At 44.8% G+C, this 20,301-nt stretch overlaps 2 protein-coding genes across 5 annotated transcripts in view; one reads left to right on the top strand and one right to left on the bottom strand.

The window, feature by feature from the left end:
* LOC111837075 (low-density lipoprotein receptor-related protein 1-like) overlaps nt 1-1,332 on the top strand; it is a 50,031-nt gene extending 48,699 nt beyond the window's left edge. The window contains exons 88-89 of the mRNA XM_072702243.1: nt 544-688; nt 1,020-1,332. Coding sequence (XP_072558344.1) covers nt 544-688; nt 1,020-1,250 — 376 coding nt within the window. The 3' untranslated portion in view covers nt 1,251-1,332. The remainder of the gene's footprint in view (nt 1-543; nt 689-1,019) is intronic.
* Nucleotides 1,333-2,352: 1,020 nt separating this feature from the next.
* The window catches only part of fmnl3 (formin-like 3), a 32,367-nt gene continuing 14,418 nt past the window's right edge, over nt 2,353-20,301 (bottom strand). Inside the window, exons 3-28 of one of the 4 annotated variants that reach the window (XR_002836572.2) lie at nt 20,032-20,112; nt 19,753-19,829; nt 18,332-18,415; nt 17,709-17,855; nt 16,326-16,434; nt 15,838-15,914; nt 15,351-15,444; nt 14,188-14,262; nt 13,830-13,940; nt 13,069-13,218; nt 12,258-12,359; nt 11,629-11,965; nt 10,537-10,626; nt 10,234-10,358; nt 9,949-10,151; nt 9,629-9,863; nt 8,658-8,726; nt 8,375-8,455; nt 8,153-8,282; nt 7,913-8,073; nt 7,649-7,750; nt 7,122-7,214; nt 6,891-7,014; nt 6,288-6,420; nt 5,782-5,827; nt 2,353-4,378 (exon numbers count right to left, since the gene is read on the bottom strand). Coding sequence is in view for 3 of the 4 variants with exons in the window: in XM_023798923.2 (XP_023654691.1) it covers nt 6,329-6,420; nt 6,891-7,014; nt 7,122-7,214; nt 7,649-7,750; nt 7,913-8,073; nt 8,153-8,282; nt 8,375-8,455; nt 8,658-8,726; nt 9,629-9,863; nt 9,949-10,151; nt 10,234-10,358; nt 10,537-10,626; nt 11,629-11,965; nt 12,258-12,359; nt 13,069-13,218; nt 13,830-13,940; nt 14,188-14,262; nt 15,351-15,444; nt 15,838-15,914; nt 16,326-16,434; nt 17,709-17,855; nt 18,332-18,415; nt 19,753-19,829; nt 20,032-20,112 (2,949 nt within the window). In the remaining variant the exon portion in view is untranslated. The remainder of the gene's footprint in view (nt 4,379-5,781; nt 5,828-6,287; nt 6,421-6,890; nt 7,015-7,121; nt 7,215-7,648; nt 7,751-7,912; nt 8,074-8,152; nt 8,283-8,374; nt 8,456-8,657; nt 8,727-9,628; nt 9,864-9,948; nt 10,152-10,233; nt 10,359-10,536; nt 10,627-11,628; nt 11,966-12,257; nt 12,360-13,068; nt 13,219-13,829; nt 13,941-14,187; nt 14,263-15,350; nt 15,445-15,837; nt 15,915-16,325; nt 16,435-17,708; nt 17,856-18,331; nt 18,416-19,752; nt 19,830-20,031; nt 20,113-20,301) is intronic. The other 3 variants (XM_023798924.2, XM_023798923.2, XM_023798925.2) reach the window with 3 other exon arrangements.

Here is a 20,301-nt window from a genome sequence, read left to right as displayed (position 1 = left end):
TGTCTTGGCTGACTATTTAGCCAGTCTGTAGTAAACTGAGCCTTTCACTTACTTCCCACTGTGTGTCTTTTATTCACCACTATGGTAAATAATCATTGTCAAATTTTTGTTTTTTTACAGTGCTATTCTGTTTGATGTACAATAGTTATGAGACCATGTTATCTGAAATGCATTAAAATATTTACTTCCATATTAGCAAAGCTCTTCATTGGGGCATTTTGGGCATGCTCTCAGCCTGCATGTCCTATGACTCTTCTCTGGGCATTGGTGCCATCTGGACATGCACAGCATCCATATGTGGCATGGGTCTTCATTGGTGCATTCTGAGCATGTCCATTGCCTGTGCACGCCATGGCTCTTCATTGTGGTGTTCTGAGCATGCTCATTGCCAGTGTGTGCCATCGCTCTTCATTGTGGTGTTCTGAGCATGCTCATTGCCAGTGTGTGCAATGGCTCTTCATTGATGCATCCGACGCTTGCTGAGCTTAGTGTTTCATGTGCGTGTATCTATTGAGTCTGATCTCACCATTGTCTTTGCTGCAGGGCCAAGGGGTTCCAGCATCAGAGAATGACCAATAGGCCCATGAATGTGGAGATTGGGAACCCTGCATACAAGATATATGAAGAAGAGCTAGATGATGGCGCAATTGAACTGCTGAATGCAGATTTCTCCCTGGACCCAGACCAGGTTACATAAACATATTTCTCCTTCTTAGACAGGGAGGGGCCTGTTCAGTGACATGCTGAACAATAGGTGGAACATTGGTGAAATAATTGCATTTGTGACCAAAAGGATTCAGGTTTGACATGTGACACTCAGGGCTAGGGGCGCTACTAGGATCCCTCATGCTTCCACTTTCTAGTTACACATAACTAAAATGGCTGGAAGTCCCCCCCCTGCTACCCTACATCACCATTGATGTGACCCTATGAAGACGTGAACATGCCCAGTTCGCCTGTGTTTGTGTGGAAATCTGGGTGCCCCGTGACTGACCTCGGTCCTCCGGTTCTTCCTGCAGCCCATAAGCTTCACCAACCGGGTTTACGCGACCCTGAACATGGGAGTCCACAGCAGCCTGGACTCACTGTCCAGCATAGAGGAGATGGAGGAGTTGCTTGCAGAAGCAGAGGACGATGCAGGGGACTTTCCTTACATATGTGACACCCTGAACATGGGAGCAAACAGCATCCTGGACTCACTGTCCGGCATGCAGGAGAAGGAGGATGATGCAGAGGACCCCTTAAAGTAAAGAACCCTAACCCATAGACACAGCCTGCTTAATGTGACACCCTGATCCAGCCTCTTTATTAGAAAAAATAAAAAACACTAAATTATAAAAATAATTGACTACTTTGTATGTGAATATAATTTTATATTTTGTTCTGTTTGTGCTCTGCTGGTGGGTTACAGCATTCCCAAATCAGTGGGAATGGAAAATTGATGACAGAAAATGCAGTTTTGTGCGAGTTCACACTTGATAGCTCAATGCTCAGTTCACACAGATAAAAATGAACTTTGAGCTACTATTTTTCAGTAGAATCCCTTCTCCATCCACCCACCACGCCCAATCATTGCCACTTCCCTAACTAAATGGGTTATTGTACACTACTATCGAATCACAGGCAGAGGTTACTTTTAAAAGCCAACACCAATGTGTTTTATCACTTAATGTATCACAAAGTAGGACAACTCAAAATACATTTGTTTACAAATGTAATTCAGCTTGATATACAGTTTTTATTATGCAGAAGAGGTGTAGTGAAGTTATAGTGTAGATGCAATGGAATTTCATTTCAATGTGTCATTTCAAATTCGTTGCAGATGTGGCTGGCGTTTGGACTTAGCATAAAAGTGATTTTTTTTTTCCCATTGGAATCTGTACTGATTTGTTCATAAAAGTCCGTGAAATGTTCATACAAACCAGCTTCAGCAGAACCAGTGGCAGCGTTGTTTGACATGCTGGTAATAGCCATGCCAGACGCCTGAGTGCGCTCAATGAACGCTGCTTATTGGCGTCAAGCATAAAATTGCCAGTGGTGGTCTGTCAGGGCCTTCAGGGTATTCACTGGAGAAGTTAATGCAGTTTCATAACAAAGCTTATCATAGCATTTAAAGTGGATTTGGCTGCTCTGATCTCACTGGCTGACTGCAGTGTTGCAAATGTGACCCATCTTACTGGATAAACGATCTATAAAAAGTGTCATTCAGGCAGTATCTAAAGAGCATCCAAATCTATAGTAAGTGAATTATTGATTCAATTGAGCACAACTGTCAGTTTGTCATTGTTCAATTTTTTATGATGCATGTTTGATATACCCAGACTAAAAACCAGACCAAGTAAATGACACAAATCAGTATTTCTGAATTTATTAAAAGTAGAGACAAAGTTCTCTTTCCATGACATTATCTCTTATGGTTTCCAATTATTACACTTGTCTCTGACCATATTGATTTGAAGAAAATGCATAGAATGCAAGGAGTAGTGTGCATTAGTTTATGTTTAATTAGTGTACTAACCGTTACTGGTATACTGGGATCTAATGAGCCATTTTCCGCTGCAGACATCACTGGTAACATGACCTTAAAGATCAGTTGGGATGGATATTAATTGATCTGAATCTCCAAAACATCTGGGTGCCTGATTATAGTTTAATATTTATTTTGCAATTACTGTATCTTCTTACTAAATGTGCAATAACTTATACAGGATTGCCAGCACAGCCTTGTAGAAATCACAGGCACACTGCTTATTAAAAATGCACACATATGTGATATGTGAAAATATCACGTTTTTCTGGTTCATTTTCTAACCAAGGAGAATCTGTACTAGCCAGTTGCTCTGTACTGCAACACCTGGGCTGCAGTGGCTGTACAGGACTGATGGCACTGTAACAACTGTACTGACTGTACACTAATGTACTGGACCATTCTGAAAACCTCCATTCAGTTTCTCAGATGCGCCTTATTGCCATCAACAGCTTGATATAAAAGTACAAAATTCAGCTTGATATAAACACAAGATGTACAGTTTGAAGACAAATGAAAAAACCATGAAATGGTCACTTTTTGCAGGACAGGTGACCAAATTCTTAAACAATCCTAGGAAAATGCAGAGCTGCTGGATAGTAGTGGTATCCTAATTCACCTTATGATAATGTACTAAACAACACGTCTTTCTTCCACTTGTCAGTTCACCCCTTTAAGCTACTGGAGGGGAAATTAAATACAAGAACAAACACCAGTCAAGCCAATCCAGTGCTGTTAGTGCTTAGTAATAATTACTCTAAATGTCTGCCAATCATCTTGAGTCTTCAGAACATTTCAAGAGGTGAAATTCTCTTTAAAATTTGTCTAGGTTAACAGAAATATATATACATATATCTTGACTTCAGTGCTATCTGTAAAGCCTTACACAATCACAATTAGATACAACACTGAAATGCATATTTTGTCTAGTCAAAGCTGCAGTTTAAATTAAAACCAAAATGTTGCAAGATTCTTTTTACAGTACTTAAAATTTAAGGCAAATGTATACAAAAACGCATAAAAACCTTTTTTAAAAAAGCTTTAAAAATACAAATAAAAGAATAAAGATATAATACTGTCATAACAAAAAGGCACTTTTGTTTTTGGTTTGTCTAGCATGTCTGTATGTGCATCTGTACACACACGCACACACACAGCATCATCAGCACTGCAGTCTGCTATTGTCTGGCTAAGACTACACTTCTTATGGTAGTTAAACAATATTTTGCAGGCTGACTTCTTGCTTGATCACATAGTATGCTCAGGTTATGAAAATAAGGTCATATTGGTGCACACTATACATCACGCGTTCTCCAGACACTTGGGGTCGCCAGCTTATTTTTTTATAAAACAATCCATGGGCTCCTCGGTCTGAAAGAACTGTGTCCATGTGTAGGAATAGCTGGAGATGCAGCAGCCATTACCCATAAGGCCATGTGCCAGCTCCCCCTCCTAGTGAGGGATGCCGTAAAGGGGGGGGGGAAGTTAGGACAATTCCAGTAGCCCCATAAAACTTGGAAGATAATTGGGACATAGTGGTCTGGACTGAGAGAATGATATGCGTTCATGGGGCCCAAAATCTCTAGCTGTGCCTTTGCTTCCAGAGCATCGTCCATATTGAAATAGACATGAATATACATTATTGAATATCGCTACTCAATTCACACCCCCAGTGTTGTACTTGTCTCAAGTCAGTGGGGACAGGGAATGTAGACACATGGACAGGGGTGTGGCAGCCGGGAGGGGAGGCAGGGTCACTGGAGGGGAGGATGGGCGGGGGCTGGGGTTACAGTCGCTTCCACCCGCAGCGGATCACTGCGTCAGCACGCAGGAAGGGCTGGTTTCGGAGATCTGTGAGTGGGAGAGGACACAAGGGTGAGACCAGCAGGAAGACACCTGGCATCTGGAAGGCTCTAAAGGGTCAGAAAACATTTATCAGGGTAGCATGAAAGTGTGAGTAGAGGGACAGGCAGCGCGGGCGGGCGAGCCCCGAGACGGCCGGGGGACAGGCAGCGCGGGCGGCGAGCCCCGAGACGGCCGGGGGACAGGCAGCGCGGGCGGGCGAGCCCCGAGACGGCCGGGGGACAGGCAGCGCGGGCGGGCGAGCCCCGAGACGGCCGGGGGACAGGCAGCGCGGGCGGGCGAGCCCCGAGACGGCCGGGGGACAGGCAGCTGGTTATCTCAGCATGGTACACAGGTTATAAGATTAGCAATATACAGCAAGCAGCTGACAGACATTTTATTTTTAACATAGGCAAGTTTGGAGAAGCACCAAAAATACTACCTTTCATAAGTTATCTTACTATGCTGCTGATCAAATCACATTTTATAAACACGGGATTAGTTTTTCTTTACTAGGTTTAACTGGCACTTTCCTAGTAGACTGTTGTAGAGAATAAAATTCAGATTTTTCTCTCACTGATATCTACTCCAACCACATACTTAAGCCGGGTTGGCAGTGGGCCTGGGCCTGATCTAGTGATGGGAAAATGAAGCTTCATGAACCATTTGCTGTATTTTTTGACCCCACTAGATGGTGCTCTTGGCTTGCTTTGGGGCATGCTTTGAGCCCTTTTTTGAACAGACAGCACCATCTAGTGGAGTCAAAAAAAATATCAAAATGTTTTATAAGTATCATTTTGCCCATCACTAGCCCGATCCTAGGCAGCACAGGCAGCACAGGTTACAAGGCAGGGCACTATCAGAGCGTGCACACACTACAGGTAATTTAAAGATGTCAGTTAGCTTAACTGTGTGTCCGGACTACAAGAGTCAATCCACAGAAGATAGAAAACTCCACACACAGAGAATGGGGGCAAATTTCAAAGCCCAAGCCCCTGTAACCTAGAAGGTGACAGTGCTTTATGTAGCAGCCAATAACGCAATAACTACCGTTATGTTCAAGTTATGTATTAACTACCAATAACAACCATTTTGCCATTCTTATAATAAAAGCCGATAATGTAATAACTTACCAATAATGTAATAAAATATCTGAACGAAAAATGTTTCACATTATTGACCAGTTATTGCATTATCAACATTACTGCGTTTTATGAAAGGAAAAATTATTAGATTATTAGCTGCTACACTCGCCCCTGAGCCACCATGCTGCATTTCTGCCCCAGTGCACCAGAGCAACGTCAGCTTCGGTCAAGGTCAATATGCTTGGTGCTTCGCAAAACGGCTGCATCAGGGTCCATCCCTGGACGACATCCAAGCAGCTGGCAGCAACAGGAAGCTACCCAGCTTACCCGCACTTTAGAGGGGCAAATGTACGGAGGTCAACCTTCAGTTTGGCTAAAAAAAACAAAAAAGTCAGAGGTAAACATGTTAGGAAGGGAAAAAACATGATTAGTTAAGCCTGGATTTTAAGGAAACCCAGGTTCTCAAAGCCAAACCTCTCTCCATGATTTCATTGGAGCCTCAACTCCATGTCTCATGTACAGCTATATCTGAGCAACAAAAGCCAGGGATCTTATAAATAAAATAAAGGCTGGAATTAGGATAGATTTCAAATTAAAATGACAAATATTTGGACATTGTGCCAATTAAGCTACAAACTTGCTATTGTTCAGTACAAACAGCATTTGTAGAGATTTGGCTGGTGGTAAAGCGAGACGTGAAAGAACCAAAATGAAAACGCAGCTGGTTCTCGGGAACTGGGTTAGTTGGGAGGAGGGGCATGTGGATGAGCATGCAAACGTCGATGGGCATGCATGGGGTGGGGGGGGGGGCATATGGAGGAGGTCCAAACCACCTGGACTGTGTGTGAGCAGGGGGCAGCGTGGGGGTAAGGGGCTAGCAGTTGGACTCATCGTAGAGGTTGGTGTCACAGAAGAAGCGGGAACTCCGCTTGGCAGTACGGGCCGTGAAGGGCACGCTCTTCAATGCTGGGGGGCACAGAGACAACAGCACACCTGAATGGCCCCAGTCGGCACCACAGACAGTAGCAGGGATGCTCCTCGTACAGGAAAAAGGCCCTGAATTAATATGGAGTTGGTAGGCGCTGGGATAGAGGGGATATTAAGGCTGATTATCATGAAGGATTCGCTTAAGATGAACACCATATGACACAGAGTCTTTCTTGGTTAATGAGTCACTGGATTGGCTTTTGGGAACAGTACAGCCACTGGAGTAGGTGGCACACTGCGTCACCTACAGAGCAGTATATTTCCCAGCAGAACATCAGGACCGGCTCACTGTCTCGGCTGCATGGAGATTTTGACCTGGAAGGCATTGTGTCTCATCCGCTGAGGCATCCTAATCACATAACAGACTGTGTACTTTCTGCAGGGGGACGACTGTAGGACCACTGTGACCTTTGCCCTCAGGTTGGGTCCATGTTTACAATGCAGCCCACCTGTGATAATGTCCTCTATGGTGCCATCCTTGCCCTCATACACAGGCCGGTGGTCCTTAGCCTGCCGTCTGCGCAGCTCTGCGATCATCTCCTGCTGCTGCTGCCTCTTCTTCTGTGCCTGTACCTGGGACATCATAGGTATCTGCTGGTAGTTCATGCATTCATACAGTGACATGAATTCAAACCAGTGAAGCAGAGAAACATCTCAAAACTTCAGTCTGAAGCCTTTACCTTCGGGTTCTGCTGCTTGGCCTCCTGAGCCAGTAGCTTCTCCCTCATGGCCGCCTCCTGCTTCTTCCTCTGCTCATTCTCCTCCACAGCTTCCTGCACAGTCACACACGCACCAAGATCAGCACCCGTCACTTCTCAAGGCTACGTTTCCCATGACTGGGCTCAGGTTTCTGCGACACCCCCCGACAGATGGGACCAGGAGATCCTTCAGTCTTCCTGAGCAAATGCATAAATCCAGCCAGAGAACAATGCCAGGAAGGGCTTTGCCGCTGAGAGAGCCACAGCCGGGTTGGGGCCATAGCAGGGCGGGGGGCCAGTCTAAACACCAAGGCTGCTGTGAGAAGTGCAGGCCAGCTGGCCTTTCCTGTTATGTGGCCGCTGACTTTCCACTGCGTCCGGTGACAGAATAGGAGCCCATCTTTGTTGTTTTTAAATCCATGAAGCAACACAAATACACAAAAGCAAAGTTTCTGCAGAGGCGAAAACGGAGGCTTCCTCTGTCCGTGCGGGACGACGTGACCTCTTACCTTGTACGCCTTGACGAAACGCACAAACACAGGAAAGAAGACTGAGGGTGGGGTCGTCTTGGCACTCTCTCCAAAGTAATGAACCACACTGTTGTACGCTTCCTACAGGTCAGTGAGGGGACGAAGTTAATAAGTTTGTCAAGGAGGTTTGTGGTGTTGCTGGCTAATTTTTCTGATCGACGTGGGCTGGTCTAGTGAATAGTGTGTTATATCACTTATTTGGGGAGGAGCATTTTAATTGTGTCTAAAACAAAAGGCTGTCACCTCTGCCGTCTTGGAATCCTTCTGCAGTTTGTCGAGCTGTGGCTCATATGTCTGCAGGAAGTCCTTGAGCACCACGTGATCATGCAGGCTGCACTCCCTACGGATGAGCTCCATACCCTTGCACAGCTCTCGCACATCCAGCAGGACATTCTCCAGCGATACTGTGCATAGAAACATGTACATCACTCCCCTGTGAACCGGGACCCTGCCCCGTTCCCGGATACGGCCTGGGGTGCTGACCAGCTGCTGCCTTGTCGACGAAGTGCAATTCGTTGAAGAAGTTGGCCAGATCCGGGTACTTGTCCTTCACAATGAGTGCAATGTAGTGCAGCAGCGTCAGCTTCCTGTCTGTAGACTTGGTGTCCAGCAACTGGAACGCAAATAAGCAGGAAGACCTCTCAGACTCGGAACTGGTCCAGGATCAGCGAGAGCTGCGAACCTCCTCTCCAAAGAAGCACTTACCAGATCCAGGCTTTGAAGCTTGAACCCGTAAACTGAGCCTCTTTTGCTGCTATTCATATAATTTCCCAAAGCTAAAATAATCTACATAAAGGAAGGAAGATAAATTAATATTAAAAATCCAGAGTAAGCAGAGATACAGGAATGTAAACCTAATATGATTATTATTTTGTGAAATGAGAACAGATTTAAGCTGTACGATGAAAAGAGGTCTGAGAGAGACGGAACAGCCCGCCACCTTTCCACATCGTACATGAATCATACACAGGCCAACAGCGGAACGCACCTCCAGCATTCTCTTCAGTTTGGGTGATGATTTCACCGAGGCAGATGCAGCAATAATTGCATTCAGTTGCTAGAAAAGGAAGAGAGTGATTGGAAACAAGGACACTGTATTCGTGAGCAGGGTCCTGGTACAAATCGCAGGATCCTGGTACAAATCGCAGGGTCAGTGCAGTGATTCAGCCTGGTGCCCCTGAGCAGCCATATCCATGGCACCTGCACCATATAAACCTCTGACTAAATATTGTCTAGTTTTGCTTTTGTCTCATATTTCCTGACGCTCCGTTGTTTTGCTGAGTGGAGTGATGACTGAAGTTACGGATCTGTGCCAGCAGCTGGAAGGTTGCTGGTTTGAATCCCGCAAATGCCTGGAGTAACTGAATGCCATTGGGCCCTTGAGCAAGGCCTTTAACCTGCAATTGCTTCATCCTGGGTATGATGTTAACCTACATCCAGCCCTGCAAGCAGGCGCGCCAACTTACAGGGAATATTTTGGGGTTGGTGGCAGGATTGGCACTGCAGCCACTGGGGGGAGGGGGGGTAAAAATACTCCCACTGTTCCTTTTGGACTAGCGTGGTGCTGAGGTGCTACCCGGCTGGACAGAGGGTCCCATCCCTGAGGTGGTTCATCATGTGGTGGGTGTGGCAATGCACCGTAATCAGCACATACCCCTTACCTCTCTTGTATCACACTGTCTGTATTGTTTTGCACTGTATTTATTGTTTCACACCATCTCTATTGTTGTGCATTGTCTTGAACTGTTTTACACTGTCTTGTATTGTAACCAACTGAAGCTACCCCAATTACTTTAGGGACTGGCTGACCCTGCTTTCGAAAATGTTTGTTGGTTTGGATATATCTGTTAAATAATTATAAATGTAATGCTTAGATATCAGTCCTCTCGGAACAACACAAAACCCAACATTTTCACTGTCCTGCCTGTGCCATCTTCACAATGAGCCAATGACACATACCGGAGTCAGCATATTGACGTTATCAATGAAGTTGCCCACAAAGGTGATGATCGTCATTCTTTGCGTGAGCCTTTCAATTTTGCTAAAGTGTAACATGAAGCGGTCCTCTTCAGCCAGCTGCTCCACTGGACGACGCTCTCGCTCATACTGACGCAGAAGTTTGCCCTCTGCATCCGTGGGCAGGAATCGCATCAGGCATTCTATAAAGTCCACTGGCAGGGCCTTCAGGTCATACCTACAGGGAAGCATGACTTGGTCATCTGTAAGATCAGCACACCCAACAGTGAATACCAGTGGAGGGAAACTGCATCTACACCTACATCTGGATAGCTTTGCAGATCTCCTCTGTGCTCTTTGCAGCCTTGCGTAACGTGATGGCCAAATTCTTAGAACGGTTGGCATCTAGCAAGGTAACCTTGTTGACGATCTTTTGGGAAACTTTGTTCTTGGGGCAGGACAGGTCCATTACTGGACCCTGAGCTTTGGTTTTGAAGAGTTCCTCAAACTTGTCTAGATCCAGCTCCTGCAAATAATAGCAGACAGACACACAGGGTTATGCCTTTTTTTTTACAAAGAGCAGAGGCGACAGATGGCTGAACTCTGACCTCTAGAACTCTCTCGTCGTCAATCTCATTGAATACAGTGCCGTTGATCTGTGTGGGTTTCAGAGCCGTCCAGTTGAACACAGGCAGGCGAAACTTTGTCTTTATGGGCTTTTTGATTCTTATGGCTATAGAACAAAAGAATGGTTTTGAATATTTTTTTTTTGACATTCACAGACAGACTACTGGAGAACGAGGACTTGGGGTCCCTCTGCCTGATCTACTATAACATCAGGATTTCAGCCTGTCATATGATAGATGCATTCATGTCAGAGTACAGCAGTATTAAGAGACAAAAGGCCTCACCTGATAGGCCGGTGCTGAGGATGACAGTTGGAGACGTGCCAGGCAGAGGCGGGGCTAGAGGCGGTGGAGGTGGCACAAGTACACAATCACCTATAGCATGAAAGACAGACAAGTGTCCCAGGAAAGGGGGGTCAGCTGTGTATTACCAGACGACCACGGCACGACATTATTATACTATTAGGCACCGAAGTTCTAGAACCTGGTCCCTGGTCCGTCTTTGAACAGGGACTTTTGAAGCTCCTGCCCACTTTAGTTCGCTGCTTTCACACCGCAAAACAGAACTGGGACCATAATGTTAAATAAACATGGGAGATGCTAAAAATTTCTATGTTAAACTTCACACATCATCTGAAACTACAGCGCCACCCCAAAACAACAGAGGAGGGACAAGTTGTATTGTTAAGCTGTTTGTTAGTTATTCGTTTGTTATTGGGGGACGGCGATTGAGATTATAATAAAATGGGACACAGCCTTTTATTTTATTCATTCAACCAACGATATGTTCATGATTCTTATTAAATCTGGCTGGCAGATTGATCTGTCAGTTTCACGAAATAAAAAACAACGGAACATTATTCCACTAATAAGCACTGGCCAGTTTCACCGCCGGCACAGGTGATGTTAGACAAAAGTATATTGAACAGATTTTCTGAAGCAGAAATATGGAGGCACAAGCAACAAAAAAAATCATTCATATTTTTCTCTCTTTTCCTGCCTTTCTGCGTAACTTCCAAGTTAGCCTGGGTGTTTGTGGTCAACCAATCAGCACGTTTATCACTGGAAGTACCTCCCAGGTAGTTCATGTTCAAACAAAAGTACCTAGTGTGGAGTAGGTACGAGAAAAGGATTCCGGAACAGCCTCCGAGGAACTACATCCCGGCGCTTTGAACGCAACAAAAGTTCCTTATTCTGGAAAAAGGTTCTGGTTCCTGAAAAAAGTTCCTGCAGTGTGAAAGTGCCCAGTGAGACTGGGAGAGCAAACCTAAAGTGCTCACATCCAGCTGTTTCCCTGCACAATGTAAAACTGTGGGAAACCAATCAGCAACAAACGTGTCGGCTGGGACAGTAAAAAGGCTGAAATAAATGCAGTACCTTGAGCAGAGGGCAGTGGGGGCGGGGGCGGGGGTGGGGGCGGAGGTGGTGGCACAACGGGCTCAACCGTGGTGGAGGGGATTTCCCCTGGAGCTCCAGGGCCCACCGGGCCTGCAGGCAGTGGGCTGATGATTCCCAGCGTCTCTCCAGCCACACCCACAGACAGGGCCTCAATGGAGATGTCTCCATCAGCCTGCTTGCACAGCCGGATGGAGCCCTGCTGCTCCAGCTCCTGCAGCCGCTTCTCCACGAGGCGGTGCCGCTGGAAGGCCGCGTCCTTCTCCTGGATCATCCTCCGCAGCGTATGCACCTGGGAGTTGGTCGACTCAAAGGTCTCCTGAGAGAACGCAGGGCATGATCAAATGAGCGTCTCGCGTGTCACAGCTGTAAGAAAGCTAAAGCTTCAATGGCCAGAAGCCTGAGGTGGGGATACACCCTGCACTGCATGCCAGGGCATCACACTGCACACCCACACTGCAGGAGACTGACAGACACCAGCTAATCTAACTGCATCTCTCTCAATCATACAATCCTTATCTGCTGCTGCAGCCTAACCATAACCGAGAAATGCTTTGGCTTAAATAATGTGTCAAATGATTTATAATTGTCCGTATTGCTGGCATCCCCACCCTTATGGCAACGAGGTCTTTGTCTTTTTGAAGGAGCGACTTCTCCAGCTCAGCTACTTTCATCATCGTTTCATTCTCCACGTCCAGCAGCCGTTCAGTCATCTTTTAGGCAAACGAAAAAGAAACGAATTAGATGGGTGAGAGACAGAGCATAGATGAATATCACTGTGCTGCACAGGCAGGCGTGGCCATTAGGGGGCACCAGCCAGTGCAGGGGATTCCAAAGCTCGTAGATGACCATCAGTGTGAATTAAATCCAGCTTCACATGGCAAATTATACATACATGCTTTTCGCAGGGCACTTGTGCTGATTTACAGTCTATGTTATTCTTAGAATTTATTTTATGACTGAATAAGAATATTGAGACTAGATAACATTTTAATGGGTTATAAATTAATGACACAGGGATGCGAAGTAGCAACAGAGGCAGAGGGACATGATGCAGTGACACAGGGACACGCCAAGCAGTAACACAGGGACGCGAAGCAGTGGCACAGGAATGTGACACAGGGACACAGGGACAGAGGGATGGGAGTGGCAACATACAGACAGGAGTCAGCGACACAGGGACATGAAGCAGTGGCACAGACTTAGGAACCTAAGGACCAGGGGACGCAAAGCAGAAACACTTGGACATGGAGCAGCATCACAAGCACACGGAGCAGCATCACAAGCACACGGAGCAGCATCACAAGCACACGGAGCAGCATCACAAGCACACGGAGCAGCGGCACAGGGATTCACACACCATGTGAGGCAAAGATAGAGATGCTGAAGCACATTAAATGTCTCATGATACTCTGATCTTACGTGTGATAGCTGATCCTCCAACTCCTCCACCTTCTCCAGGGCCACGTTCTTGGTTTCCGCATCTTCCAGGAGTCCCCCTACGTCAAACACGTTATCTAGGTAGGCCTGGATCTGCACTGACAGCTTGTCGCTTTCTGTGTGTTTGCACTTCTGCAAGGAAAAGATCATCCAGTGTCTTGGGTTTCAGTCCAGTTAACTTCAGTCTTTTCCGTCAGCCGTTGGAGTTTCATGTTTTAATTGCATGACTCCCTACAAGCTACTGCAAATCACACATTGTTCATAACTGATTATATATTTAGGGACACAATTATGCAGAACCTATTCTGACAAGATACAATACAGACAAGATACTAATCCACAGAACATACCACACACACACACACACACCACACATACACACACACACACACACGTTTATACTCATATCTTTCTGGGGACTCTCCAATCATTTCTACAGGAAAAATCCCAAAGATGACAACCCTAAACCCTACCCAGCCCTAACCATAATCATAAGTTACAAAACGAAATTCGAGACTTACAACATTTTTAGTTTTTTGATTGAAGTTACAGATTTGTATAAAACTGAGTTTCCCCCACAACTTCAAAAATAACAGGCTTTTATCAAATTGTGAGGTCATTTGGTTCCCCCCCCCCCACCCCCGACAGCTGAGATATCATGAAACAATCATGTTTCTCATAATTTTAACTGAATTATAACATTGACTTGTTGTTGAATGTTATTGGACCAAGAATGGTCATACCTCCAAGAAGTCATCAAGACCCAGCTTGGTGAACTCATACTGTAGGTGGACACGGAAGTTCATATCTTCCACTGAATGAACAACAATGTTGATGAACTGCATGCAAGCAACCTAAAAATGAGAGGAGAGATAAATGCATGATGAGCTACGCCACTCAGATGTCAGTGCTGCTTCCTTAACCCCTTCCTGGTGAAACCAGGACAATCTTCACTGGATCATGCTGGATAATCCAGCACAATATCTGTCTGGATACTGCTGGATTAACCTATATTGCTAATTCTTCATAAATCTTTTTCTCAAATTTATAGGAAATAAATCAGAGCATCCCAATCAAGATCCACCACAGTGAGATACTAACCATGAAGTCAATGTTTCCATCTTCACTGCGGAAATACTCCATTAGCTTCTCAAAGCGATGCTTCTCTTTGCACACCTGAAATGGGAGGCAGAGAGATATCAGATTCCAAGCCACTGGCTCCAAACCTTAACTGGGAAATAACTTAATTCCACAGAATGGAAAGTTCCAGAAGAAAAATATGTATGTTTGTGAGGCTTATATGCAAGAGCAGAATTTTAACTCAAAACAAATGATTTAGATATTATGGAATACTGAGGATGGTCATATTAACAAGACTGAAAATATTATATATATTAAATATATATGCAATATATCAAAATGATTACTTAATTGTTTCAAAGAGTTTCCAGATGTGTAATTCAATGCTGAAGCCCAATGGGCGATCAGGTTACAACCTCACACCTTCCAGCTAAAAGATCTCAGTCCTTCATTCGGAGGGAAAAAAATCCTAATTATGGGAACTCATGGGAATAGAGGAAATAGAGGTATAGAGGAAGAAGCAAAAATAAGGTGGGAGCGAGCATGAGATACTCTGGCTGCTGCCAGGCCACAGAACTCTCCGAAGACAAAGAAAATGGGACTTTTCCTCTATATAAACAAAAGGCAGTACGGACTGTACTCAGGGTTTCACATTTTCACGGTGCATTTTCGTAAAGGAACCCGGCCGTACCCGACTCGTACTGCAAAGAGAGACTATTTACAGCAGGGTTCCAGCTCGCTTTTCCACTGCATGGGAGTAAACTCGGTAAAGGTATTGCTGGGTTTGAAGGGGGACGCGTAAAAACCGGAGAGAACCTTATTTACCGTTCACACGGTGTACATCATGATTCACTATGTACCAAATTGCGCTAGCACATTGGTGAAAATCGCCGTGTTATGTCCGCGGCAAATGATACTGGAATTAGCATTAGCTTGCGTAAATTTGCATTACGAATCCATTCCGTTCAGCCATTCTCTAGTCATTTTTTAAGGAGGAGATACTATTAATACTATTGCTCATGAATACTATTAATAACGAATAACGTATAGTATACGTTTTTCCTTCAGAGAATCCACATATATCAATGCAGATCAGCGGTATCCATGGTTATAAGAGCACCTATAAGTTCCTGATAATGTTAGACCATTTATTGGATGCTGAAGTATCCTAAAGAGAGTCATACCTCTTTGAAGTTGTCAAATGCTGACAGAATGATTTCATGACCACCTCTAACTAAACATACAGCGGCGAGTAACTCCAGAACCAGGGCCTTCGTCCTGAAAAGGAACACAAAGATGCAAAGATACAAAATGACACCCAAAGAGCAAGGCTCAGTGTGTAATATCTAATATTTGTTTACTCATCACAAATGAATAGGAGAATCAGTTACAGAATTACACCACATTGCTAATCTAGACACTGTCATCAGCTGCTACAGGTTAACAAAACGTTTCCTTATTATATGGAAGCAGATTGTGGGGATCCACAGAAAGAAGTTTAAAGAAAGAAAAATATCCAAAACCGTAAAACCCTCAATAGCATTAAAAAACAAACTATAATAGAAAGCTATTACTTAGACCATCAGGTGTTACTGAGGTCACCTGGAACCACACCCAAGCATTAAAAGCAGGATATTTCTGTATACAATGCAAGAAGATCCGAGGACCGACCTGAAGTTCTTATTGTTCAAGCTAAGTGCAATTTCATTCACTGCATGGGGGTGAGACATCACCATATTGAAGCCATACTGTAGAGTACAAACAGAGGAAAAATGATCAACATTTATTCCATTCATTATTAAATCATAGATGAACTGATAAATAATCTTATCAATTTAGGCAACAATAATTATAATATAATTGTCAGTACATCCATCTATACATTTTATCCTGTACTGGTTCACTGTGATAACAAATTACAACTATATTATATGTTGTTGTTTTATAATAATTATTATAGATTTGATAAATAGAAACTTGATATTTCACGTCTTCTGCCAGTTTTAATCTGCACCATACAAAGAATTCTGACATGCAACGCAAATCCTGCGAACCCCGAAAGCTGTGAATTTGGAGTTTATTATGTGCTGCGCAGCTGAAAGTGCAGTAAATGCTGATTATGCCAACACTGCCCCACTGCAGGGTGACGGCAGAAGTACCTGGTAGTTCATCACCGCTCGCAAGCACATGATGCACACATGCACGTCGTCTTTCTGGCTGACCAGCCTGGAGTTCTTGATGGTTTTGCTGTTACTTATCGTATTGTAGCTGTAAGAAAATGTAATAATGGTGACTGTCATTACTGATGCAATGCAAAGCTTCCACAATACAAGAGCTCCTTAGGCGCTACTCAAGTGAACTAAGAAAGAAGTAGTAAATGGCGGAAGTTGAGAAAGTCCGTTCAGAGGGTTTGTGCCCTGACCTTGATTCTACACACTCATGTGTTTTGAGACTTCCTTATTTCCGAAAGAATACTAGTTTCATAATATAATGCATGGCCCGACAGAGCTGCATCTTAACACCAGGGGGTGCTGTTCAGGAGGTGGTTGTGAGAGCGCAGAATTTTCTTCTTTTAATTTGCAGAGGTGAAACTGGGACAGGAAAAGCAGGCAGCAGTGTGGTTACTAATGCAATACTGGGGGCAGACATCCATGCGAGCAGATGACATCCGCTTCCTGTCGAGCACTATGTCATCAGATATCTCACGCATGTCAGGGGAGATGTCAATGTCACCTTATGCCGACTGCGCATACCTGCATGAAAAGGGTACCTCTGAGACTGAGACTGAGACTGAGACTGAGCTGTAATAGTGGATATTTCAGCCACCTTCCCTTAGTATTTCTCAGTGTTGCAGCATGACTGCTAGCCATGTGCACAATTGTCATTATCACTGTGAATTCTGGTCTTGATCACCAACACACCCCTTACAAACACACACACACAGGCATATCTATCTAAATGGGGACCTTCTATTCATTCTTATGGAAAAACCCTAATCCCAATCACAATACCCTTAACCCCTACCCAGCATTAACCTATAAGTAACCAAACATTTGGTCCCCACAATGTAAGGTGTATCTGGACGACACAAACACACACTTTCTGTAACCACTTGTCGTATTCAGGGTCGTGGGGGATCCAGAGCTACAGGTGTAAGGCAGGGAACGACCCAAGTGGGGCACCAACCCAACGCAGGGCACACTCACACGCCATTCACACTCACACGCCATTCACTCACACAGGCACACTTACGGGCAATTTGGTGTTTTTGGACTTGGAACCAGAGCACCCACAGGAAACCCCACAACAACACAGGGAGAACATGCAAACTCCACACATGGAACCCTGACAGAGTCTAACCCTGGTCCCAGAGGTAGGAGTCAACAGTGCCAGCCGCTGCGCCACCGTGCCACCCCCCTCACACATATATTGCTGTACTGTCTACATCATCTATCATGTAAGCAGTAATGCGTCAGGGAGGACTGTACAGAGGAAGCAAGAGGCTAAGGGTTAGTGCAGAAGCGCCTTGCAGCAGTACACACCGGAGCACCGACTGGCGCGCGGAGCGAGACAGCGTGTTGCAGAATGGCTGGATGCCGTTCTGATGCAGATCTTCAATAGACCTGCTCCAGGACTTAGCCTTGTCCAGGGAGCCCTCGTCCCCGACCTCAAGCCCCTCAAAATCCAACCTGGGGCAGCAGACACACGGACAGAGAATCACAGACAGACGTGGAGAGGCAGTTCGGATGACAGGCGACAGCGTAACAAGGAGGACCAGCTGGAACACGGTGCTGCAGGGCAGACATTAGGAGCACATCACGGCAAGCAGAACCATGACTCAGAGCAGCACCACAGCAAATCCAAGCTGGCTGCAAGGCCTTCAGGCACAACAAAGCAGTCAGTTTCTACCAAAAGTCCTCGACTGATTTTTTCTATGTGTTCTCATTTAATTAAAATGAACGTCTCTGTTACACTGAAACCAGAGAACTGAAATCACAAGGTTATTCTCTATTTAATTATATGCTACATACAGGGCCTGTATTCCATAACCAACTCGTACAACAACCAATCACCTCTTTGAATAACAAGGAATGTGCGATAATTCTGAAAGACCACTGAGAAGATCAGTGTCAGCTGAGAGAGCTCTGTGGAAACAAATACTCACATGACGGCACACTGAGCGAATGAAAGATACTTCACCAGGATATCCAAGCCTTGATTGTCATCGTTGAGGAACTCTCGAACCCACCTGTGGGATCAGCAACCGAGTTAATGACCCAAGCTAGGCTACTGATTGAACAAGCGGTATAAGCAACTGAATCCGCCACCAACTTGACCTGGCAATAGTCAATAAAGTCCAAGTCAATAAAGTACTCACCTTCGGTTTATAAATTAATAGAAAGAATCCTACTACTCAAGCCAGAAAAAACATTGTGCAACTATTGTGCAATAATTGTATTGCTTAATTGTAGTAATCATCATACTCATGCTATGATATTAACATATATACTGCAACCAACAGTAATGACCAATGTCAGGTGACCCTTAAAATGCCTCATAACTCCAAGACCCTGGAATTGTGGGTGGAAATGATAAAATGATGCAGACGCTTATGCTTATATCCAGAGCGACATACATTTTTGAGCAAGCAGAGCTAGACGGGTCCGAGAACAAGCAACAAATTTCCCAAATTCATTCAGTCCTTAATTAATCTAACTAGGAACCTTCGTTACATTTCAAAAACTCACCAAGCCCACAGAATCTCTCTCAAAAATGTATCCCATGGACTGAGTGAGTTTTGGAAATTTGCTCTCCAACTGGGGTTTAAGAGTCACGTTCCACAGTGGTGCCACCAAGCTCAGCACGTGTCCCTTCAAGGGTAAGTGTCACAGGAACACTCCGGTGCCCGAACCCCCCCCCCCCCCTGAAACCAAAAGGAAATGGTATGCGACTCAACACAGAGACTGTGGAGCAGATCTGTTAAAGGGTAGGGGCTGCCTGGATGGCGAGATTCCCAGTAAGCACCCCTCCCTCGCCTTTTCCTGTCCAACCAGATGCTTTTTTGGTTTGTAGTGGCATTCTGGGGAATAACAGATCGGAGGGATACACACAGGACAGAAGTCTCAGGGAACTTATTTATATGCATATTCAGCTAAATGTATTACAGGGGACTTTATTTCTCATTAAAGAAAAATAAAGATGGGCAACTTTAAACAATTTACAAAGATGTCATTTACTGAAACAAACTTAATGTATTATCAGTGTAAATGGTCCAGGCATGTGAGAATATTGCATTTGTTTATCTTAATTTAATGTGTGTTCAAGACCCACACAAAGCTTGTTCTGCGCATTTGTAATTAGCTCCATTGTCGGACAAACTGCCTTCCTGGCCCAGTGGCACACAGAGGCACATTTCCTGCCCGTTAAGAAAATGGGGGAGTCGTCATATTCCGGTCCTGCAAGACCAACGAGGTGCATCACAGTGATGGAGGTGGAGACCAGGAGCCACCAGGACTGACAGAGGTGCAAATTAAAAGTGGAATTTGAGCAACGCACCAAAGGCAAGGAGTATGATTGTGTGATTACCCAATATGATTGGTCCTCAGCGATATCTCCAGCTCTCGCAGAACTTTTGTGGATTCTTGAACTCGCCGGCGAAATTTCTAGAACACAGAAGTTTACAATTATGCATCTCCGTTTTAAGTGTAATGACGTTTTCAAAAGATAAACTGGACAAAAGTAAAAGAAATTGAACCGAAAAAAATAACCATATAAATAAAAAACTGCAGTTCGATAAATTAACAGCGAAAGAAAGCAGCAACAATATCAGGCCTGTGAGAACACAGCTGTTTTGTGTGAGCTCACCTTCCGTGTGACCCCTGGGTCTAAATAGCTCCGTAGCTTCTGGATGTAAGTGTGGGGGGGGTTTTTCACCTGAAAGCGTTCCTAAACAGACAGACCAAGCGTCAGCACAGGAAGAACATCACAGCCGCCCGTGAAGCGGATGGAACAGTGGCTCAATACACACGCTGAGGCTGTACTAGCTCACTTGAGAGTGCTACTCATTCACATTAATACCACTTCCTCTTCATTCTGTATGAAATATGGAGGTAGGACCAGCAGCAAAAACATATA

The sequence above is a fragment of the Paramormyrops kingsleyae genome, chromosome 18 (assembly GCF_048594095.1).
Source record: "Paramormyrops kingsleyae isolate MSU_618 chromosome 18, PKINGS_0.4, whole genome shotgun sequence".
Classification (NCBI taxonomy): Eukaryota; Metazoa; Chordata; class Actinopteri; order Osteoglossiformes; family Mormyridae; genus Paramormyrops; species Paramormyrops kingsleyae.
The sequence above is the reverse complement of the archived record's forward strand: the minus strand, read 5'-3'. Positions and strand labels throughout refer to the sequence as shown.